General features: G+C 43.0%; 1 protein-coding gene across 1 annotated transcript in view; it reads left to right on the top strand.

Annotated features, from left to right (window-relative positions):
* The window catches only part of TMEFF2 (transmembrane protein with EGF like and two follistatin like domains 2), a 171272-nt gene that overhangs the window by 97895 nt on the left and 47697 nt on the right, over nt 1–25680 (top strand). The window contains exon 6 of the mRNA XM_077830140.1: nt 24930–25078. Within this exon, the coding sequence (XP_077686266.1) occupies nt 24930–25078 (149 nt within the window). The remainder of the gene's footprint in view (nt 1–24929; nt 25079–25680) is intronic.

Genomic DNA, 25680 nt, shown 5'->3' with positions numbered 1-25680 from the left:
CTTCTGTTTCCCAGTAGGACCTTCACCCAATTATTCAGAAGTGCTTTGGTCATGTGTGTGTCAAAATAAAACTTTGTTAAAATTAATATATCAGAAGTCACAGTCCAGTGGTTATAGTTTCATATTTAGGTGAGCTTTTAAGTTGAAGTAGAAGAGAAGGGAAGGACAGGGAGTATAACTGAGTACAGGATAATGTTATTAACCATGATAAGCTCTGTGTAATGCTAGCATTTTTTGTTTGTTTGAGGAAACATAACAGATAAAATAGCCTAATTCCCTTCCTTTGAAACATCTATGAAGAACAACATAACTGTAGGAACTGAAGTGCCTGGTCTTTATCGACAGGCAGTCTTTCTTCAGGGGAATACGCTTTGGGGTGCAGGAGGCAGGGAAGGACACTTAGAAGGATGTTACTAGTTAATTTGTTAAGAGGTAGTAAACCAGATTTCAAAGCAGAAGTAAAAAGACCATGCTAAGGCTGTTAAAGGGTTGTTTTGAAGTCAACAGTTTGTGTGCTACAACAGAGCTCTGTTTTCCAATTCCTACCCCCGATTTATTTTTGGATAAACATATTTCTAAGAAATAAGTCTTCTGTGTGTAAGCCTCTTTTATTATTATATTTCTGAAATGGAAGCAGGCTATGTATTGAGAGCCTAGATTTCTTTCAAATATACTGGGACTGAATTTCAGAATTTGACATGAACCAAAGACAATCACATTCGTTCATATACATACACACAAATTCAGTGTGTAAAAAATAAATGCTCCAGATTAGGTGAATAACACACATCAGTTTATTATTTGATCGATATTTTTATCAAGTCTCAGAAACAAACTTTCTTTAATTATCTTACTTGACTGATTAGCTTTGTGGAGTCCAAATTAGGTCAATGGTTACTAGCAAGCATTGTGAACTATTGTTATGAGGAAATTAGCCTAGAACTTTCAGTTTGTCCTATCAATCAGAAACTGTTCCAAAGCCCTGGGGTTGGTACTTGATTCACTCTAAGTAACAGGAAAGCAGGCTGGTAGTAGAAACTGATCATAGAGAGCCTTGGATATGAAGCTGGCTGCTTGCCTAACACTTCTAGAGTGTCAGAATAGATCAGAGAAGAGAGCACAGGTGTGATAGCAGATGTGGCTGGGATGCTAATGATTTAAAGGGACAATTAACATTATTCTGCATTGCTACAGTCTTCTTTTTTTCAGTCCCTTTTCCTGTTTTAGCTCTTTTTTTGTCAGTCATTGTCAAATGCCACTCAGCTCAAGAGAGCTATGTGTTGTCACTATTTTTTAAAAATTTTTTTGACTTGTATGACATTTGAGCTATTAATGGCCCGACTACTGGGATTCTGTTGAGAGGCATGTTGCCCTGTAACAGATTATTTAAACTGGTAGAATGTGTGTGGCCATTTTCTGGACAATTTGGAGAAATTTGTAATAAACAGATAGCTTTCTGCACGCTTATTAGTAGTCCATTTTACATTCTACCGTTGTAAGTGTGTGTGAGATCTGGCATTCCATTAGTGAACATCTTTACTGTGTTAAGAACAAAGACTATTCAGCTTGAAGTCTTTAACATCTTGCTTCTTTTAATCTGTGAAATCTTCTTGTCACCAAGAGGATCGTGTATTACTGGCACTGTTCCCACTTTTAATGCACTTTGCACCAGTAGGCTTCATGAATATTTAAAGTGGGGCAGTGGCCGTGCTCTTTAGCACTAGATTGCAATCTGTTGGTAAATCAGATATGTCATGTTGCTTACTTTGGGTTTGTATTTCTGAGCTTGCTAAGGAGTAATTGACTTTGCAAGACAGGGCTACTTAGTGTAACGCCTGAGAGAGATACAAAAGAAAATGGAGAATGAAACATAAGGTTCTGAACAGAGTAAAGTATTTTCGAGATTGTCCAAAAAGCATTTGACGACACTATTAAACTCTCAGCTAGTGTATAAATAGTACATATCAAATGGAGTGCTCTTTAATCTGGTAAAGTGGCTTAGTGTCAGTGTACAACCATGTCAAAGACCCAAATGCAGGTCTTAATCTCTTGCTTTATAGACCACTGAGGGAGTAGGCATTCTTCCTACACTATGCTAGTCATGGTATGGAAAGATACCAAGCGAGGTCTGAGATGTGTCCATTTAAGTGGCATGATGTAACTAATAGAAATAAACCTTATAAATCTGCAGAATTTCTATAGCAGAAGAGATGGGGAAAGGACTGGAGTATTTTCTTAAATCAGGATTAAAAGCTGAAAACCTCTGATTGGTAAAGTGAATCAAAGTGAAAATGTTGTACCAGGGTTAAGTAATACCCTTTTCTTTTGCATTTCAATATCAAAGTGTAGTGAGCATGTGTACTGCAAAGTGCATAGATTGTGCAGAATAAGACACAGTTAAAAGACTTGCACAGATGTATAAAGTATACAACAGAAAATAAACTCCTCTCCCCCAAAACATATACACTCCTTCCTAAAGGTATTAAGCAAAGAACTCTTTATCTCATATTTCATTTCTAATCACTAATATACATTGTGTAAATTCTACTACATGGGAAATGAATAAACCAGTTAGCAAAAGACACATATCAATATGTTTAAAATGCATTTTCATGCAAATAAACTGCATTATAGATGATAGATACTTGTACAAATCTGATGCAACTGTCAATAGCAACTACCCCTAAAATCAATAGCACTCAATAAATCAATATTTATCTTTATTATAGTAAAGAAGGAAAACATAAAGGAAACTAATATCTGATTTTGCCAGCTTCCCAATCCACATAGCAATTAGGTCAGTCAGCACTGGGTCCCTTCCCTCTTCAATCAGTTGGTCTCAACCAGAGCATCTAAAAAAAAGATGTACTACTGATTTTCGTATATGGTACTAAAAGGTAGTTTGAAAGCCCACATACATTACAGGGGTATTGGCTGCTTCATGTTCAGCAGTGTGTGTAATAACTATGTGTGACCTACTTGTACTGGATTCAGAAGCAACCACCTTCTTTCGCATCTGCAGTACCCTGTGCATTTTATAGTACTGTGAGGTTATAATGCTTCATGTTGTTTTTTCTTGCTCCTCAGAGAGAAATTAGGTATTCGTTCATTGTCAGATATACTTGCAAAAAGGTATTAAGTAATGAAGAGTTAGCACAATGTAGAAACTTCACTTCTGCAAAAGTTTATGGTGGTCCACAAAAGGTATGTTTACACTGCAATCTAAGGTGGGATATAGTGTAGATATACTCACGGTAGCTTTAATCTAGCTAGCATGGATAAAAATAGCAATTAGGATGCAGCAGCATTGTCTTCAGCATGCACTGTCTGTCCAGAATCCTGGACATGTAACTTTTTGAACACTGGGAACTTGGTACCACATCTGGCAAAATTGTTTTGTTTTACATTGTATACTGTTTTAGTTCAGACCAATTATTTGCTTCTCAATTCCACTAAAATTCTCAAAACCATGTAGGTGACTTTGAATCCTAAGTCTCATTGCTCCTAAGTGCCTAAAAAAGTCTCTTTTGAAAATGGGACTTAAGCTTTTAGACTTTTGAGAATTTTGCCCTTCCTATCTATTAAGTTAGCATGATCCTTCAGAGAAATGTATTTTTCCTTTTAGAAGATTGTGTTTGTTTGCACAAACTTCTGCCCTTGCAGAGTCAAAGGATTTATTTTCCTAATAACATTCTTTTAAAAAAATATAATAATGAACCTGGTTTTAACAGAAGCCAAGACTGTCTGGAATTACTTATACTTCATGTTGTTTTATTGTCAATATACTTTAGAATGTCCTGGTAAATAATTTAGTCTACCCCCAAAGAAACTGACAATATTTTCTCTATCGAGGAAGTCTCTTATATAGACAATATTTCATGATTTTCAATGTTCCTGAATAAATCATAAACCACATTTTGTTCTGTGTGTATCATTCACTACAGTCTGTTATGGGACCCTGTATTTGATACATAAATCTCTTGTCCAAAAGGTAGATTCTGTAACATTTGGTTCTGTGGCAAAAAATGACATAAAATTATAGCAAGAGCTCAATATGTGTTCTTGTATATAACCCAAGGCAATAACATTAGATAGTAAAGCTAAAGGATTTGTTGTGCATACTTGATTTTTCAGATGTTAGTGCCACCTCCTGGGTTGAAATTCTGATCCCACTGAAGTCATTGGTGGTGTTTTGCCATTGTCTTCATTGAGGCTAGAATTCTACCACACCACTGTAAATATGGAGTAACTTCATTAGAGTCAGGGTAGAGTTACACTAGTGTTAATGAGAGCAGAATGTGGCAGCGTAAATCCAGAGTAACTTCACTGACTGTAGTGGAATTATTTTGTGATGGTGAAATTGAGACTAGAATTTGGCTCACTGACTGCTTGGATTATTTCTAGGTAAATAACAATTTCTGAATAGCTATAACTTGCTTATGAGCATTCAGAGGGGTTATTGTTTCGTTTTCTTGTCACAATACTCCCCTGCCCTATTCAAAGTGGCTAAAGTCTCCCATTGCTTTCAAATGGGGACTCAAACCCAACTGCTGCAGCCAAGATGGCTGCCCCCTATTTGGCATATGTGAGCTAAACAGGAGACAGTAAAGGAACAGAAGAATGTGTGTTTGTAGAAAGTGGCAGAGAAGGAGAGTGCCGGGGGGGATACTAAGTCAATGTGGAGGAGGAGAAAAAGAATGTGAGGTTCAACAGACTCTAAGGAGGAAAAAAAAGAAAATATGGGTGGCAGGTGAATGTAGGGGACAAGTGGGGAACAGGAGACAGAGACAACAGGGAGGGAGAATGTGAGGAAACAGGAGTCTGGGAGAGGCGGCAAGAGGGGCGGGGTATTGAGAGGGATAGAATGACAGCTCCTCCACCCCAAAGGCTAGGAGAAAGATACATGGAGTCCCCTACCCTGTAGCCAGCAAGGAGGCCTTTTGTTTTCGGGTGTGCACTTTGTGTGTATTGACAGTTGATATTTCCCATCCAAAGTGTGCTGGCTGAGAGAGACATTAATGATACAAGAGACAGCTGGATAGTGTCTAAGGGAGCAGTTCTACTGGCATTTAGATCTCCGTATTGGACTGCATCAAAATGGCAGCTGAGCTACGCTCATTATAATGGTGTGCACATGTGGTCAGGCATTGTGCAAGGAAATGGGCATGCTTCTCTGTGCCCTGATTCAGTTTCCGTGCACAAATGAACAGGTGGTCTATGGGACAACAAGAATCCGTTTCCGTTCTCCTGTTAAACTGGGCACACGGTGCACATTTTCTTACTCCTCTATTAAGACTCTGTATCAAACAATGACTCAGCTTTTTGATCCTAGGTAGCAAAATATCTATCAAATGGCTTACTGCAAACCTTTACTAACATTTTTTAAAAAATTGTTTTGGCAGTCTGTTTTGTACTCTGAATGTATCATAGGGCATGGAAAAGACCAGGCCCGACATCTGCCTTTTTGTGCAATATAAACAAAAGGATCCGTTTTGGCTTTGTAAGGGCAGAGCTCTGTGCTGATTGTACAAAGCTGAAGCCCCCACTTTGTTATGTAACTCTGTGTCTAGGACAAACTTGCCTCACAAGATTGTGAAAGTGCACAGAAAGGATAATATGAGAACACACATCAAATATTAATGAGCATTGACACACAATCTTCTGTGTACATCAGGGCATTACAGCATGAAAGAACAAGCATAGGGACCTTGGACAGTAATGCATTTTTTCACCTATTTTTTATTTTTTAAAAAAGCTCTCCACACCCCACATGCCCTGCATTTAGCCAGAGTCATGCCCTAGCAGTAAACTGACTGGTGCCTTGATGACGGCTTATTTAGTTGCAATAAAAAGCCAATTGGCCTAATGTGCAATCAAGAAAGAAGTGACATTTATTGCTTCAGTTTTATGATGCTGTGAACTGAGCAGGATTTGGAGCATTATAGTACCTTCAGGGGGCAGGAGATCACAAGCAATGAATCATATTTATACCTTTTCCAATTTCCTACTAGCATTTTAGCAATAAATAGATTGTGTTTTAGAGTTTTATGTAAGTATGTTTAAGAAAGCAGGAATGCAACTTTGTCATTCAGAAATACATGGGTTGGCTAAATAGAGCAGTTGAGAATAAATGTCTGTAAAAAGCTGGGAGAGCACTGCCCCATTTTCTGCCAAACATCCCAATAACATGCTCCATCTCCCCCATCCTGCTTTATGTTAAATTATTAACTTAAAAGTACACCATTGGTGGAAGGTTGAAGTTCATTCACGCCTCCATGAGGGAGCAGGAAGGCCACAGTTTCATTCACAAAACTCAGCCATTTTTTTAAAAAGGGCATTAAATATAAGCATGACAAGAATTAACATGGACAGTAGAATATGGTTGCTCTCTACTGTTTGCAAACCACTGCAAGATGGAGTAACATGTTTCCTGCCTGGTACTGGACAGAAGCACAGCTATTCTCCTCCCTTGCCTTCCTCCTAAATGTTAGACAATCCTGTTTCCTTCCTGGGTAAAGACTTCCTGATACAGCAAGAGTGTTCCTGTGAACGTCAAACCATAGCTAAAAGCCCATATGCAGTATTATTGTTCCTGGTTAGATCCTATCTACCACAGACTTAACCAGTCTCTTCTTAGTTGGCCATGCGTCCTCTTTTAACGCTTCTGGATAGTAACTAGTTGAAACTGAACACATCCTCACCAGAATCAAGAAAGTGGGTGCTATTCAAGCAGAATCGCCATGGTTACCCTGTCACCAGCCCATCATCTCCAGCAGACAATGCCTTACATGCACAGTAACAATGAATCTCTTTTGCCTACTCAGGTCAGCTAGAGTTGTACTTGAACTTGATCCATTTTTTGATCCTGAAGAAGTGTGGTTTTCTTATCATCTGTTAAGCTTGGCACGATGAACTTCTCCATGAGACAGTAAATCTCATTCATTCATCAATCTTCCCTATCCCCTTATTGCTGTCTTTCTGGATCCAACAAAGTCTCCTGATGCTAACCAGCTAACTCCTGCTTGTTGCGTGACAATAAAGAGAAAAGAGACCGCATGTTTCATTCTGTGCCCATTGCTGAATAATAATACTGAGCTTTGTTTAGGGCTTTTCACCCATAGATCTTAAAGCACTTTACAGAAGAGGGTATCATTAACCCCATCTTACAGAGGTGAAGAGACTTGCTCAAGGTAACACAACAGATCAGTGACAGACATTAGAACCCAGGTCTCCTGACTCCCAGTCTGAGGGCTATTGATTGTACCAAGCTCTGACTTTTAGCAATATCTTTCCTAGATCTCTTCCAGAGAGCAGTCCAATCCTGACTGCTATAGAGGGTAAAATGTAATTACTGCAGATACAGAAATACTACATGGTAAGTGCAAGGCCTTGAGGAATGTAAAGATAATCCTGTGAAAATTTCATTAAACAGATAGACTGGATTTTAAACTGATTCTGAGTCAGATCAGGAACACTCCATTTTACCTCCCCCACATAGGAAGGGGAGGGGGGGAGGATCAGCCATCTTTTAGCATAGCTTCCCTCACTTCTTGGGATCTCACAGATGGCTCTCCTCAGAGTCGGGATTTGCTCAGGGAATGAGGGGTGGGAACTCAAGCTGGAAATTGGAAGCAGATGGCCTGGAGTTGATTGGGGAGGGGCACATCATTCCCCATTGCAACCTCACTCCCCACTGCAATCCAGGGAGATTACCAGGGAAAAGCAAGAAACAAGGTGGGTGAGGTAATATCTTATTGTTTGATCTTACACAGAGCTCTTCTTCAGGTCTCTGCGTAAGCTCAAAAGCTTGTCTCTCTCACCAATACCCAATAAAAGATATTACCTTACCACCTTGTCTCTGTAATATACTTGGACCAACACAGCTATGACAACACTGTATAGGAAAAAAGAAATAGAGCAAAGCTGTTCTACAGCAGTGCTGAATCCCCCTTCGAGGGCAGCCAGAAAGGGAGGGCAGACCAGGACCCAGAGCCAGTGTACATGGCCTCTTGCAGTTCCCCTTGGAACTATAAGGAGGACATTTAGAGGACAAGCTCCACTGATTAATTTATGGGGCGCTCCCACATTCATGGAGCAACCAGGGATGAACTCTACGAAAAGCTCCTTGCAGAGATTTCCTTCCACTTAACCCCTTCCCACAGGTTTTATGGGAGCGGACAAACTGGCCTCCCTGCAGATATTTCAGACCTCAACTCCCATGGAGTGCCGTAATGCTTTTCTCCTAGATGGAAAGGCAAAGTGGTTACATGAAAGAACAAAACAAAACTTTACCTTTGACTCCCACCTTTTCGGTGCTACAGCACTCTGTGAGCAAACCTAACCTTTGAAAGCCTGCGACCATTTACAGGCCTAAATGACAAGTCACTTCATACAATTAGGTACTTTTTTCTTTTTACTCTATTGTATGTTGCAAATTAATATGAAACATGGTGACTAACTGCAATGGTTCATGTTACTTAATTGGATTCAAAATACAATGAGCAAATGTCCAAGCAGTCCGAGGCGCACACAGCAATAAAAGATCCATGCGATAAAGGACAATTTTGAATGTTTACGCAGAATGTTGCTAGTGCTTTAACACAGAATGCAGCAATGTGAAGGACACATGAAGTGTAGGCAAAACGTACAAATGCATTTTTTATTCTCTGTGCTTCATACACCACGTACTTGCTCATACTTGAATTTAGGATGTGCATGTAATTTGACTGTTCTTATTCCTACCAAATTAGTATACAGATTTATTTAGTTTTGCCATTCCTTTTCAAAAACCTATCATGAGCTATGTAGTTATCTGGTTTCTCCATGTGTACTGTATGTCCCCAGTTCAGCACAGGCTGTTTTACACAACTTTGTCAGTTCACTTTAAAGTGGAACAATATTTTAAAAAATAAAATGAGACCTTTATTGTGCCCTTAAGATGTTAACATACAATCCAGTATACCAGGGGTCGGCAACCTTTCAGAAGTGGTATGCCAAGTCTTTCATTTATTCACTTTAATTTAAGGTTTCGTGTGCCAGTAATACATTTTAAGGTTTTTTAGACGGTCTCTCTCTATGTCTATATATTGTATAACTAAACTATTGTCGTATGTAAAGTAAACAAGGTTTTCAAAATGTTTCATTTAAAATTAAATTAAAATACTGATCTTACGCCACCAGCCCGCTCAGCCCACTGCCAGCCTGGGGTTCCATTCACCTAGGCCGGCAGCAGGCTGAGCAGGGCCTGCAGCTGGAACCCCGGCTGGCAAGGGGCCGGCAGCCAGAACCCCAGACCGGCAGCAGGCTAAGTGGGGCCAGCGGCCAGGACCACAGACCGGCAGTGGGCTGAGCAGCTCAGCCCGCTGCCACTCATCCCGCTGCCAGTCTGGGGTTCCGTCCGCTGGCTCCTGCCAGCCAGGGTCCCGGCTGCCGGCCCCGCTCAGCCCGCTGTTAGTCTGGGATCCTGGCCCTGCCCACTTACAGTGGGTACCTACCTTCTACCTGGTTCTAGCCCATTCTCTTCCTCTCTCTCTCTCTCTCTCTGCACTGAGCTGAGGATGGGAGTGCACTGAGCAGAGGGCTGGGGTTGAAGGAGCAGGCTGGGGTTGGGGTGTAGGGTCTGGCTAGGAGCTAGAATGAGGGAGGGGGCTCAGGGTTGGGGCAGGAGGTTTGGGTGTTGAGTGCTTACCTGGGCAGCTCCCATTTGCTGCGAGGGTGCAGGTGGGAATGGGGGGGGGGGGTGCAGGAGCTCCCATTTGGTGCTCAGGGTGGGGGTGAGAATGTGGGGGGTGCAAGAGTCAGGGCATTGGGTGTGGGGGGGCTGGGTATGTGGGGGGGTGCAGGAGTCAGGGCAGGGGGCTGGGGGTGTGTGAGGAGGGTGCAGGCGTCAGGGCATGGGGTGTAGAGGTCAGGGTAGAGGGCTGGGGGTGTGGGCTGGGGTCGTGGAGGTGCTCCCAGCCCCCTGCCCAAAGCGGCTCACGGCAGGAGGATGGAGGGGATATGCCCTGATTCCACCCCCCTTCCCAAAGCTCCGTCCCCACCTCTTCTCCGCCTCCTCCCTGGAGCAGTGAGTGTGCTGCGGCTCCACTTCTTCCCCTCCCTCGCGGTGGGGGAAGAGGCGAGGGAGGGGGGACCTTGCCTGCCCTGCAGCAACAGCCAGCAGGACCAAGCTTCTTTACCCTGCCCCCCGCGGGGGTGGAGAAGAGCAGGCCGGGGCGGGCAGGATTTCTAATGGGACTTTGAATTATAAGAGGGAAGCAAAAGCGAAGATTTAATGCAAGCGGGTTTTTTTGGTTGTTTGTTTGAAAACGTGATAAAGAACATTACTAAACAAATGAAATGAGAATTAGGGATCAGTTTTCAGTGTCTTGTATAGTGGATTACCTATATAGTTCTCATTAGCTGTCTGTACTAGAGCCCGGTCCTGCAAAAACACAAGTATGTGGGGCCATATCCTCAGCTGGTATAAATCGGGGTAGCTCCATTAATGAAGCTAACTTGTGATTTAAATGTAATTATTCACATGAGAATAGTTTGTGTATGTGTGCGCAAAATCAGGCCGCAGACACTTTCTAAATAACCTATGCAAGGCTGCAATAATTAATTATTTTTTTAAAATCCATACATTTTTCGTAAAGTTGCCAGAGACTTCCTGCTATTAAAAAGCAGAAGCATGGCAGCTGTACAGTTATTATTCCAGCTCCTGGCGCTGTACTACAGCCGTACTTCTCTATTACATTGCCTTTGATATGCAAGGCAGGGTAGCAATAAATATATTCACCATTTTAGTGCATTTTAGCTTGACATATGTCCAGTAAACAGCATTTTGGTCTATTGCGGTCAAAAAAATCACTTGATTATTCAGTGCTTCTTTCTGTTACGATGCTTTGGGGTCCTTCAAATCATTTTCATTATGTACTATATAAAAATAACAGTCTCTGTGCAGTGTCCTGAAAATTCCTTCCATGGTGTGTGTGATTTCTAATTGTTTGAATAACAGCATGCAATTGAAATGCCATGCAGAAATGTAGCTGCACCCTTAGGGAATCAAGCTTTTCTCCTTTTAGTCTTAATGAAGACAAACATTTGAACAGTGGAAACAGGTAAAACATCACGGGAAGCCACTGCAAAAATCTGATGTTCTGAACTGCTTACCACTGGCACAGGCCTCTACAAGACAAAAAGAAAAATAAATAAATAAATAAATTAAATAAATAAAAAGGCATTTGAAATGAGTCATTTTGTTGTTTTTACTCATGATCTTGCAGAAGAGGAGAAAGCTCTACCCTAGAAACAAATTTCAAATGCTGTTTTTATGCTGGCATTACAAAATATATATTTTATGTTATTTTGCAATGTTTTTCATAAGTCTGGAAAATAAAGCAAAGTTTGTTCTGTTGGACATGGAGCATCTATATCTTTTAAGTCTCTCCATTATATAGCTTAAAAAGATACAGTGGGATTTCAATATATTTCTTAGCATAAGCAAATCTTGGAGTATTGCTTGAAAATAGTGCAAAAAAATTTTAAAGTCACCTGAGTATGTAAGCTGGCAGACAATATTGTCTAGTGTCAGGAACAACATTTATGAGCCAGACTCTTGGGTGGTATTCCTGACTCTGAAGTGGTTTAGTTCATGAGTCACCAAAGCCCTGTATTGACTTCTACGGTCTTTGGGTGAGACCACAAATGTCTGTGTCCCACAGTTTACCTCTCTCTAAAATGGGCATAATAAGTAATAATACAGACCTCTCAGGGACATATTGAGGCTTAGTTAATTAACTGTTTATTAAGTGCTCTGAGATCTGTAGATGAAAGCTGTATAAATACTGAGCCTGCTCAATAATGGAGAACCCCAGTGCTTAGGGTGCCACTAGCATGCCAGGTGTACTATGACTCGGAGGAAAGTACCGTCAGTGCTTCAGCAGCTAGGCCTTGAAGGTGTTAGTCCTGGTGGGTACTACTAACCACTCAGACACGAGGCTAAGTCAAACTTTTTACCAGGGCTGGCAGGAAGAGGGAAGGGTTGCAAATGCCCTAGGTGCAGAGGTTTAAACAGCTGCAGTTCAAAGTGAACAAATGGCGATTCTCGTTTCGGTCCCTGAGGGCAGCCCAACTGAGAGTCAGGGCTATTCAGGCCTAATGCCTGAGGTGTCCTCTCCAGTTGAGTCTCTATTCAAGCAAATAGGAGCTTGCAGGTTTCCAAGCCAGCCTCAATTAGTGGTCTTACTCGGGCTCCTCTACACTGGCTCCCTGCCCCACTGCTGTGATTTCCCCATAAGCCCACACAAATTTGCACCAGGCTGTAACATTTGGCAGTCACAGCCTGTTCTACATTCAGTTCTGGGGAATCTTTTCAGCACCTCCTGGCTCTCCATGTGACCCCTGCACCCAGATTCTCTGCAGGTCCTGGCTTGCCATGTAGGTGCTGCTTCCTCAACAGAGTCTAGCCCACTTCCTGGTTCGGACCTTTCCCCTTAGCAGGAAGGGAATATGCAGTGGGGAGGGCACTGATGGGATTCGTAGTTCCCTGCTTAGCGGATCCATCACAGCTGCTGGATAAGTGCTGTTCTTGGGACAAATCCTGAAGCTGGTGTACATGTAAACCCCAATAACCAACATAAATCCGCTGCAGACAAGGCCAGCTCATCTTAAGGATGGCTGCTATTGGGTAGATTAGAAATGGGTAAAGTAGCCTCGGGCGCCTATACCTGTTCCACTGTCAGGAGGTGTAGAGCTGCTTGTGTAAATGAGCATCCCTACCTGTATCCTGATACAGACACGTGCCACTATAAAATGAGCAATTCACTTGCAATGTATAGTGTTAACCAGGGCTACAGTAAGCATGCATCATCCTGATTTACTGCAGAATACATATATTTTTTTGGACTAGGAAACAGATGTTAGTTTTAATAGTGCTAGTATTTCAATGTTCCTGCAGTAGTGTTAACAAAGACGCCCATGTACCAAAAAGAAAAGAGTTGCAGGAATCAAAATGAAATAGAAGGCATTTTGCATTAATCACTGGCATCTTTATGCCAGAATATACTGCTATGGTAGTTTTAGATGTAAATTATATGCACATTCAGAGGGCTCTCTTTTGTATGGAAATGCTACCATTCAAATCAGAAAACTGAGTTTCTGGCCAATGTGTTTTAGTTAAAGCAGTGTAAAATAAATTTTGCCCAGTAATGGAAAAATTGAGGTTTTGCTGTTTTATGAAAAATAAATCAATTTGTGATTGTTTTTTTCAATGTTTTCTGCAAAATTGAAGAAAAGTTTTGCCAGTGAAGACTTAGGGGAGTAAAAAGTGTTATCTGCATGAAATATCTTTTGCCTGGAGAAAATACATGAAAATTTAAATTTATTCCAAGATGGAATTTCAGCTGTAAAATAATGTGTTCCTAGATAGAGATGACAAGATTTTACCCTTGCCTAAATTAGCACATGCAATCAAATATCATAACTTTTGCTGGCAAAAATAATAACACATTTATATTTACATATCTCTAGTTCCTGCATCCTTGCCTGTTCAGTTATATGCCTTGATTCTTGATTGACAACAATTTCTCTTTGTGGCAGATTTATTGCATAATCAGCTAAGCACAGGGCATTAGTCATTTTCATTAAGTACCATTTTCAAGTATCTGAAATAGAATTTTTCTGATACTTTGGTTCCAGAAGCAAATGACCAATGATCAATGTAGTCTAAATATGAATCTTTAATAAACAGAAGTAGTATCAACATGCTCTCAGATTTCTAAAGTAAAGAAGGGCTATCTAAAGTGTGTTGAATAGTGAAGTGTCACTGCATGCTCATGCTGAATAAAATACTCCAGAACCGACTATTTTAACAGTATTTTCCTCCTTTTCTTGCATCCTCCTCATCAAAGCTGCATAAAGAGCCTTCTTTTTGCTACACAGAGAAATTGTCCAGCAAATTTTCATTATTCCTTAATATGATGTTGTTGAAAGCAAAGTCCAAACATTTGGTTCAGAGTGCAGTTCCTTACAAAGGTGTAAGGCACAGTTCACGTTTATCATCCATGTGTCCCTCTTATGATTATGCTATAGTCCCATATAGTAAAGGGAGAAATTAAAATAGACAAGTCTCCTGTTCCTTCTGGACAAACTACTGCCCTCTCTTTATTCATACCCCTTCTTAAATTATACTTCCACCACAGTGCCTTTCAGTGGCAGTCCTCCATGGCCATTGATCCATTCCATTGCAGCCTTCTCCCTGTTCGTTACACAGGCAAGGACTTTCTCAGTGCCCAATAAATAATATTTAATTTAATGAGGAGGGCTGTATCTACAAAAGTTTGAAAGGGGAAGTCAGGGGCCATCACACTTGCCAATGCCTTTCATTTCTTGGTGGGGTGTCAAATTTCACAGGCAGAAAATTAGTTTGGCAATTAGCATCCTAAATTCATCCATATCCAATAGTGGCAATTTGATACAATGGTTAGTGCTGACCTCAGAGAGATTCAGGAATGGAGCTGTCACCTTTCAGCTCAGAAGCAAGCTGTGTAGGTATAACTGCATAGGGAAGCTTGTATCGAGCTTACCAGCATCATGCCTGCCTCAAGCTAGTACTAGTCTCCCACATATAATCCAATGGGCTTCTCCACTACATTACCCAACATCACTTGCAACCATGGACTTCCTCCTAAACTAGCTTTTGGCTGACTTTATGTCCTCACAATGTGGTGATTGCAACATCAAAACTCTGGGCTGCTTAAGGGCTTAGTCCAAAATCTCGCTGACTGGTCAGAAATCGCTTCAGCTTGGCAGTTCTGTTAGTTTTTTGCTTTAGCGATCACCCAATTATACCATCCAACAAAAGTAAAATAATTAAATAAAATGCTGGGTGTCAAGCTGCAGCTAGATATAACGATAGGAAGGGAAATAAAATAAGCCTATCAAAAAGTAGAATTCATCAGAAAACATGGCACTGACCCAGAAGATTAGACAGGGACAAAGTAAGCAGTGTTTGCAAAATAGCTGACACTGTAAACTATTTTTAATCTTCTGAAGTATGAGACCTTCACTTGAAAAGTGTTGTGGATCCATAGACTGAGTTGAGGATTTCTTATTTCTTCACAAAGCCCATATAATATCAGCTGCCATCTTGGAATTGCACCTTTCCCACAGCTGGTTTTAAAGCTGTTTTTCTTACCGCAGAAGGCATATTTAAATGTTGCGCATGTACTTGATGTGTGCTCTTGGGTAGAGTTTCACCCAGTGAGCCCTGGGAGAGATCATTGACCTTCTCATGGCTTCTTGAGCCGGAGGAAAGCACAGTCAGCCTTTATATTACCACGTTTTCCTCAACACTATAATTAGTAGTACAGAAATGAAATAGATTTATTGATATAGCTATAATTGGAAGTCATAGCCATGATGATAAAATGGTCAAATGATCAAATTACTTAAAATTAGAGACATCCTGAAGTGCCTTGGGGACTGGGAAACTGCTGTACTGGCATGGTCTGCGGTTAGACGCACAGCCATTCAGTAACTTCCTTACACAGCAATAGGCATTCCTCTCAGCCTCAAACAGAGGAAGCGCTGGGAAACCTTGAGAATCCTGTTAAAAGGTCTTGAGACAGATACAGCCACCATTGAAATGGATTGGACCAATTTGATATTCACTTGGGAGAGAGAAACAAAAGTTGGCCAGTTTGGAGCCTGAAAAATCAAGTGTTACAGATCCAGTGCGAGAGAAGAAAAGCATTTGGATAGGATATGAAATATGAGCACTGTAGGACCAATGAAAGTGGAAAAGTGCCATGGCCCAGGACTTTATACGTACGGCACCTTGGCCCTCACACAAAGGTTCAAGTCCTGAAATTTATACTTAGATCTTTCTCAGGCAGAATTCCCATTGACTTCATTGGGAGTTTTGTTCCAGCAAGGACTTCAGGATTGTCTCAATATTTTTTAATAGAGCTGGGTCTCATTTAGCATGTATGTTGCATCAGGAAGCTAAAGCATCTTCATCTATGGCCCCAGCACCCATTCCTTAATCTATCCCTGAATATGCAAAATGACATTAATACTTTTGTTTTTTTATATTACTGAGCAATATTATATATAATGATGCAGTGTGTGTGGATGTATATACATAGATTAGATAAGATATCTCTACTAGAACAAAGGTCCCTTTCCTCTATATTTCAGAATTTTCTTAAACTATTCTTGACTTTTTGGGCTTGGTCCCAGTGAAATAGTTGGGAATCTACATGTTTCTCTGGTTTAAAATGTGTAGTAGTAGAATGTTACCATTTACATAGTAAAAGGAATACCATAAATTAAAGAGGACCTACAGTTGATTTCAATAGGAGTTAGGTATCTAGGCGCTTTTGAAAATCTTACTAGGCACCTATCTATATCTTTGGGTCCCTAAACACCTTCAAAATTCTGGCTTCTACATCACTAGGCCATTTATAAAAATGGAACATAGGTTCCTAAGTCACCTGGGCATTTTTGGAAATTTTATATGTAGTCAAATAGTCCTTCCCTATAGCATATCCCTGTTTTTCATCATTTTCTCATGAACTTTATTTTCTCTGGACTTGAAGTCTGAAGGTATACTAACCTATACTCCATTTTTATATGAAAAGTTGGAGAATTTAAGCTCTTTCTGAATTGTTATTACCACAGGGAACATATGGTTCATTGTGTACCATCTGAAATGCAAATAGAGGAGCTGTGTGGAAAAAATCCAGATTATTTCAGCAGTAAATAGTTCCTAGAATGAGTTAGAATTTACTAAAAGGAGCAAGACCTTCCTAAGATGTGTATTATTTTACTGGGGAAGTAAATATTTTAGTCGAGTAAAATGTTCCTATTATATGATAAGAAAGTTTTTATGAAATTGACCAATTTTTTCTTTTTATATGTACATTAGTACTGTTCAGATACAAGACAGAATTTCTACTTACTGACACTGGCTTAGCTCCTGATTTACACTAGTGTCTGAGGAAATCAGGACTTGTATGTATGTAACTGAATGCAATCTTTTTTCAAGCTATTTTATGTATAATTTTTCAGCAAGAAAAGTAAAACGTAAATAATGAGCTTTAGATTAATTGTTTTGTTCACTTAACAGCGAATTCTGTAGTTAAGGTTACAAAATCATTTCATTTATAATCCTGTATTTTCACCCTTTCCCTCCTTTGGGGCTGAAGAGTTCCACACATTGTGAACATTTTAGGAAAATTTCAGGAGAATCAATTTTGCCCTTTTTTGAGTAATGGGAGTCTGAAAAGAAAATCTCTATTGAGACCATTGTCTCAGGCACAAACCAAGGAGAGTAATGAGGAGCAGCTTAGTCACTGTTCTATTACTTCAACTTCAGTTTGTGCAACAGATCACATGTACTATCTACTCCTTGGAAACGGCACATTCACAAGTTTCCCAGGCATAAGTGTTAGTGTGCACAACACTGTGTTGGTGGGAGATGTTCTCTCGCCGACATAGCTACTACCACTCGTTGGGGGTGGTTAATTATGTTGTCGGTGAGAGATCTCCTGTCAACATAGAGCAGCTACACGGGAGATCTTACAGAGGCACAAACTGCATCAGTACAGCTGTGCCACTGTAAGGTCTCTAGTGTAGACATAGCCTCTGTTTGTGTCCAAGCTTCTTCCACCAACGCTGTCGCATTGGGCACCCACACGTACACTCTCAATAGTCTGGCAGGTGGTCCCCATCTCTGTGGTGAATGTGAGGTGGATTGACTTGGAATGGGGTGTAAAAGTTAATGAATGAGGGTGCCAGGAAATTGTGGCAGCATTGTCATGACCTTAACTTTGCAAGATGAGAACTGTGAGGTCGGCATTATGGGATTTAGGCCCTGCTGGTAGGCAGGAGATAAAGACTCAGTAGCATCACTCTGTATCAGAGGCAGGAGGATCAAAAGAGCAGGAAAAGTTTAGAGGACAGTATAGTCACAATCACATACTCAGAAGAGCTACGGCAGCTGCAGGGTTAGACCATTGGCATAGTCCGCAAGCAGAATCCCACTGTTGTTTCTGTAGGCATTACTGAAGCTCATCTGTGTATTGTATGCAGTCACAGGACTATCAGCATGCCTTTGCTGCTGCTGACAAGCATCATGACATCAGTGATGGTCATGAGACAAGAGAAGCAAAGGAAACAAACAGCAGTCCTGTGCTTGGGATGCTGCTGCTCTGTCTTTGAACAGTGGAGGTGCTTGCCCTGGGGAAGAATACTGGAGAGAAGTGGGCCTCCTCCTGACTTCTGTGGCTGAGCAGTGACTCAGCTGATTCCTTCTGATTCCCCTCCATATTAATATCTCAGAGGTTCCATGTCCATATGTTTGTCTTGATGCGGAGTTGATATGTCAGACGAATCCCTCCTTTCAAATTCAGCAGTTGTACTCTGTGATCAAACTGCACCCTGGTCTCTGTCTCTCTCTCACAGTTGCTTCCTTGAGAGCCTGTTCTTACTGTTCAAGTCTGGTTAATTAGACCTGACGGCGGCGGCAGCTCTCTAAGATCCACGTACAGAACTGCTTGAGTTGGAAGATAACAAATGTTGGGGAAACCTGGCTGCAGCTCTGAGCTGGCCCCCATATGTCTGGCTACAGACCCTTAATTAAGATACCTTATTTGGAGAACTGCCCATTTCATTTCCGAATGTGCAGCCACCAGGGGTGAAAGTAACTTCAGGGACTTACCGGTACGCAGGGCAGCCAGGGTCCTGGGCAAGGTGGCAGGGAGGGGAGCCGCTCAGGGGCCCCGGGGCGGGGCTGGGGCCAGACTCCCCCACCCAGCCCTTCAGAGCTGCCCGGCCTGCTCCGCCCAGAGCTCCAGAGGCGATTTAAAGGGCCCGGGGCGCTGGCCAGTGGCATGGTAGCAGCGGCGGCCGGGAGCCTGGAGCTCCAGGGCCCTGGGGCAGCTGCCCTCCCCCTCACATCAGTGGCCCTGCCGGTACGGTCGGCTGTGTACCGGCTTTCTTACTGGTAAAACAGGACCGGACCGGCTTACTTTCACCTCTGGCAACGACCTCTGTTACTAATGTGCTTGACTATCTCCATTTTGAGCTCAGTCTGCAACTCTTCAATGCACTGAACTCCCACTGAAGTCAGATCAGAAGAGAACCCTGATCATTCTCATGGAGCTGTGTCTCCCTTCTAACATGGTTTACTAATAATAAATGTGAGACTTATTAAAATTGGAAGTAGTGGAAAATGAAGGCAATTCCTAGGCTATATAAATGAAGGGATTCAAGAAGGCAATAGCCAGTTAAAGTGTGACCTCAATAAACAGACAAAGACAGTAGACGTCTGTCATCACAAAGCAACAGACCTGCTTCTAACGAGGCTATTCCTCGGGGTGTCCTAGTAATTAGTGTGCGCCTTAGAACCTTAAATACTAGGAAATCGGCAGTCGGTGTTTTGATTGGCTCAGAGGCAGGACACACTGCCACTCAGAAAAGTCAAGATGCTGACTCTCCTGAACCACATGGCAGGTTCAGCTAAATAGGGAGCTATGACCAATACTGTGTGACAGATCATGTGACAAAACCAAACCAAGCCTCAAAAATGTGTCACGAGCTGTTCTGACGTGTTTCCTGAGATTGATTGTAACTAGTGAAAAAAGATTTTGGATACATTTTTCAGAAGTGCCTAAATAACTGAGGTCTGCTCTACACAACAGACCTATATCAGTATAATTACCTTGCTCAGGGGTGTGAAAAGTCCAAGGGTGTGAGTGAAGTAGCTATACTGACGTAACCCTCCCCCCACAATGTAGACAGCACTATGTCAACAAGAGAGCTTCTCCCGCTGACCTAGCTGCTGCCTCTCGGGGAGGTGAATTAACTACGCTGATTGGAGAGCTCTCTCTCGTCAGCTTAGAGCACCTTTGTTAAAGCACTAGGTCGGTGCAGCTGCACCAGTGCAGCGTTTTAAGTGTAGATTTGCCTTAGTCTCTTAAATGCCATTTTCAGAAGTGATTTAGGCACTATTGGAGCCTTAGGCCTTGTGTACACTGGCAAGTTTCTGCACAGGAAAGCAGCTTTCTGCATTGTAACTCCCAAGGTGTACAGACTGCCAAGCCACTTAGTGCGCAGAAACTGCACAGTTGCAGTGCTGTAAAAAAACCACCCCAAGGAGAGGCGTAGAGCTTTCTGCGCTGGGGGTACAGCGCTGCGGTCACCAGTGTAGACACCCTGGTCGATTACAGAGCTGCAGTTGGCCACCAGGAGGTGTCCCACAATGTCTGTTCTTGCCTCTTTGGTCATCGGTTTGAACTCTACTGTTCTGCCCTCAGGTGACCAACCATCATCCTGACCCCGTAAATTCCTTGGGAATTTTGAAAGTCCCCTTCCTGTTTGCTCCGTGATGCTTGCAGTGGTCTCAGTGCATCTTTCCAGGTCACCATGCCTGCTCCACACCAGGCAGTCCCCCGCCTGGAGTAATGCTGAGCTGCTGGACCTCATCAGCATTTCGGGAGAGGAGGCCGTGCAGTCCCAGGTGCATTCCAGCTATAGGACTTATGATACCTGTGGACAGATTTCATGATGCGTGACAGAAAGGGGCCATGACCGGGACACATTGCAGTGCAGGATCAAAGCGAAGGAGCTGTGGAACGCCTACCACAAGGCGCGGGAGGCAAACCACCGCTCCAGTGCTGCGCCCATGAGCTGCCAGTTCTACAAAGAGCTGGACATGATACTCAGTGGCAACCGCACCTCCACTGCGAAGTCCACTGTGGATACTTCATTGGCTTGCGTGCTAGTCGAGAGTGGACCAAGCCAGGAGGAGGAAATCTTGGACAAGGATGTGGAGGGGGAGGGGGACCCAGAGTCAGAGGACAACTCGGAGGTCAGAGATGCATGCAGCCAGGAGCTCTTCCCTACCCCCGAGGAGGCTAGCTAGTCACAGCTGTCGGATCTTGGCAAAGCACAAACAAGAGAGGAGGCTCCTGGTAAGTAGCTTTGATTTTGGGAATCGCTGAAGTGAGTTGTTGGGGGCAGGAGGGTTGCAGAAAGCAGGCTTGTGTCTGTATGATGTGCGTACCACCACATGCCTAGTCTGAGCAGCGGAACAGGGTGTTGATGGACTCCCTCACTTCACGGGAATCTGCCTCAGAGATCTCCATGAAAAAATTAAGAAGATACTGGGAATCTGCTGCATCAGGTTCTTTGGCAGAGCAGCTGCTCACCATTTTGGGGGTCTTGTGACTCATGTGTGCTTGCCTGAGGTCAGCCAGTTAGTGACAGGTATGTGAATAGTGGCTGTGTTTTAATTCACTGAATCACTGGTCTGCTTCTGTAAAATGTTGCATTTTGTCTTCACAGATATGACCTTGGGAGCCCAGCATCCCTCTTTGTTATCAGCGTCAGAATGGCTGCGCAGAATTTGAAAGCGGCCAAGAAGAACTAAGGAGGAGTTTCTGTGTGAGGTCATAATGCACACTGCGGCTGAAAAACAAGAATAGAAGGAGTGTGAGGACAGCGAGAAGAGGGACCGAAAGGAGAACGTGGCATGCCAGAACAAAGCCATGGAGCAGCTCTTAAACATTACTGAGTGCCAAGCGAACATGCTCCAGGCGCTACTAGCACTGCAAACTGAGGAGCTCCATGCCCGCCCTCCCCTGCAGCCGCTCTCACAACACTCTTTCCTGTGCACCCCCCAGACACCACCAACACACTCTTGTGAACCTCCTGGCTCCAGTCTGTACCCACGTTTTCCACTCCCCTCTCTTCATAGTCCAGCACTGCGGACTCCCACCACCCACTGCACTCAACACCCATCCCTCTGCAGTTTAGCCCTACTGAAGTACAGTACCTGCTGCACTGTACTCCAGAGAAGAAGGTTGGATATGATCCCTGGACCCCACCTACTCCTTGGACCCTCCCTTCCCCCATCCCCCTCAGTGCTCATGTGTTTGTTTGTCTCTCTCTCTCTTCTGGTTGTTGTTTTTTAATAAAAGAATTGTGTTGGTTTGAAAACAGTCTTTATTCTATTAATTGAAAACAAACAGAGCCCTGCAAAGCAACAGGCAATTTTCTTAAACCTTCCTAGTGCATCGTCTGCACAATCACCTCCCAGCATTACAAGCACTGCACTCCCGAGCATAGTAATAAATATTAGTGGCTTTCAGCTTCAAATTGATGCCTCAAAGCATCCCTGATCCTTATGGCCTGACGCTGTGCCCCTCTAATATCCCTGGTCTCTGGCTGTTCAAATTTAGCCTCCAGGCACTGAGCCTTAGTGGTCCAGCCCTGAGTGAAGCTTTCACCCTTCCATTCACAAATATTATGGAGCATACAGCACACAGCTATAAGCATAGGAATATTGTCATCAGCCAGGTCCAGCCTCCCAAGTAGGCATCGCCAGCGGGCCTTTAAATGGCCAAAAGCACACTCAACAGTCATTCTGCACTTGTTCAGCCTGTTGTTGAGCTGCTCCTTGCTGCTGTCAAGGTGCCCCATGTATGGCTTCATAAGCCACGGCATTAAGCGGTAGGCAGGGTCTCCGAGGATCACAATGGGCATTTCGACTTCCCCACAGTGATCTTCTGGTCTGGGAAGAAGATCCCTGCTTGCAGCTTCCTGAACAGGCCACTGCTCCAAAAGATGCTTGCATCATGCACCTTTCCAGACCAGCCTGCGTTAATGCCCATGAAACGCCCACAGTGATCCACAAGCACCTGGAGAACCACAGAGAAATACCCCTTCCGATTAATGTACTCGGTGGCGAGGTGATCTGGTGCCAGAATTGAAATATGCATGCCATCTATCGCCCCTCTGCAATTAGGGAAGCCTATTTGTGCAAAGCTATCTACAATGTCACACACGTTGCTCAGAGTCACAGTCTTTCGGAGCTGGATGCGATTAATGGCCCTGCACACTTCCGTCAACATGAGTCCAACAGTCGACTTTCCTGCTCCAAACTGGTTGATGACCGATCGGTAGCAGTCTGGAGTAGCCAGCTTCCACAGTGCAATCTCCACATGCTTCTCCAACTGCAGGGCAGTTCTCATTCTCGTGTCCTTGCGCCGCAGGGCTGGTGCGAGCTCATCACACAGTCCCATGAATGTGGCTTTTCTCATCCGAAAGTTCTGCAACCACTGCTCCTCATCCTAGATGTGCATGACGATGTGATTCCACCACTCAGTGCTTGTTTCCCGAGACCAAAAGTGGCGTTCCACTGTGGTCAGCACCTTCGTGAATGCCATAAGCAATCTTGTGTTGTAACTTACTACGCGTGGCGGGATCAATGTTGCACTCCTCTTGCCTTTGTAGTTTAAGGAATAACTCCACTGCCATTCGTGATGTGTCAGTCAGAGAGAGCAGCATACCGGTCAACAGTGCAGGATCCATTCCTGCAGACCGAAGAGGCAGAGCGTGCAGTACACAAACCGTTGAAAGATGGCACCAAATGCAGACAGAAGCACAGGGATTGCTGGGATGTGAAGCAATGCATCATGGGGCACTGAGACAGGACCCAGGATGCTCCGCGGCTCCCTCCACCTTCCCACAACTCATAGTGGCAGAAGAAGAAGAGATGCTCTGTGGGATAGCTGCCCAGAGTGCACCACTCTGAATACCGCTGCAAGTGCCGCAAGTGTGAACATGCTATTGCGCAGGCAGCTGGCAGTGTGAACAACGGTTTCCCTTCAGCGCCCTCTGAGCAGTGCTGTAACTGCCGGCACTGTAACTCTGCTAGTGTAGACATACTCTTAGTTTCATTGAGAGTCAACGAGACTTTGGCTCCTCGGTCGCTTTTGAAAATGTTATGTCTTTTGCACAGCTTCCTCCCTGACACTGGAAGAGTTAGAGAGACAAGGTGGGTGAGGCAATATCTTTTATCAGACTGACTTCTATGGATGAGTGAGCCACACAGAGCTCTTCTAGGAAAGGTACAATCAGTGTCATAGCTAAATACAAGGTGGAACAGATTGTTTAGCGTAAGTAGTTAACACACATTATAAAAGACCATTCGAGGTGAAGTGGCCAGGTAACATCTCTCCAATCACAGGACAAATGAGGGGGTTAGTGGGTTATAGATTGTTGTAATGAACCATAAATCCAGTATCTTTATTAAGACCACAATTTTAGCGTCTAGCGAAGTTATGAATTTAAGCTCCCAGACTCATGTTTTGAAGGTGTTGTGCAGGTTTCCTTTGAGTGGGTGTTGATCAATGTAGCAGTGGAGAAAGATTTGTGCATCTGTTGTTATGGCAGGGTCTGATGCTGCTTTGAGTTGGTGGGTCCTGGTCTGTGCATCCTGGAAGAGTTAAAATAGCATCCATCTGTGGTCATGCTAACACTGAATTGCCTATCAGCCATACAACATACAGATTCAGGAGATACCAGCATGATGCTTTTATAAATGAAAAAAGAATATGTCTGGGTTTGGTTATTTACTTTATTTTCTGGCTTTAGGATGAGGGAAGCTATAGCATTATCTTTTATGCCAATGTATCTTTAATTATGTCAAAGGTGCCTACAGTCTGGGATAAATATTATAAATGTTTATATATAATCACAAATTGAAATAAATATGTACATATATAATGTGATATATTATGGGTCAGATTCACAGCTGGTCATAGTTCTACAGAGTTCATCGGCACCATGCCAGCTCACGCCAGCTGAGGATCTGCCTGTATGTAATTTATTTTACAGTAGTGCATGCTTTAATTTAGTTTTAGAAGTCCAGTTGTTTGCCTTTTCATTTTTCTTTGCTTTCTTTCTCTTTCACTTTTTTCCTGGCATTTCATTCCAATCCAAAACCACAAACAGCCCTTCACCAGAATTTTCCAGTTTCATTCCATCAATCTTTATTGTACAGCCATGGAAACCCTCGAAGCCGTCTTTATTTTTGTGCTTTATCTAGGACGTCATGAGAAAGCTTTCTTACATTAGCCTGTTTTTAATCTGTTCAGGTGCGTGTGCAACATTGACTGTTCTCAGACCAACTTCAATCCTCTTTGTGCTTCTGATGGGAAATCCTATGATAATGCATGTCAAATCAAAGAAGCATCATGCCAGAAACAGGAGAAAATTGAAGTCATGTCTTTGGGTCGATGTCAAGGTAATGCTCAGAGCAAAATTCATTTCAAATAATGTTTTCAATTTTTGTGCAAAAATAAGAACTAGGGCTGGCTTGCTATTAGGCACTTCTTACATTTTCAATAGACTCTTCTAATTTACAGTATAGGATGCGGTCTGGTGGATAGGGAATTTTGTTGATTACAGGTTTTGAAATACTGGCCTTCATATCTGAGCTGTGGGTGAGCTCTGGTTGGTGCAGCCCTAGAGAGACATGTGCAAAGGTGGCTTTAAGCAACTTTTGCAACCTTCTTGCTCCCACTCCTGGTGCCCCATTCTGGGGCCCTTCAGCCCTAGAACAGGCCCCAGCACAAATTTCTATAGCATTAAGGTGGCTGTGTATGGCTCATATCTGTAGCCCCAAGAGGCAGTTCCAGCTCCTAAGCATCATTGTGGCAAAAGGAACAGCCCAGTCACACCCCCTTCCCCCAGCCACACCGTCTGTGCTGGAGGTTAGAAGGGAGGCAGCATTACAGTTCCAAGCCTCACAGGGATTCTCCTGCATATGAGGAATCTTGCTTGAGGGCTGCCTTGTGCCACTGGATCAGAGGCTCTGGCCCAGTATCTTAGTGGATCAGAGGCTCT

The sequence above is a fragment of the Eretmochelys imbricata genome, chromosome 11 (genome assembly GCF_965152235.1).
Source record: "Eretmochelys imbricata isolate rEreImb1 chromosome 11, rEreImb1.hap1, whole genome shotgun sequence".
In the NCBI taxonomy this organism is placed as follows: domain Eukaryota; kingdom Metazoa; phylum Chordata; order Testudines; family Cheloniidae; genus Eretmochelys; species Eretmochelys imbricata.
This window is presented reverse-complemented; position numbering and strand designations above follow the sequence as displayed.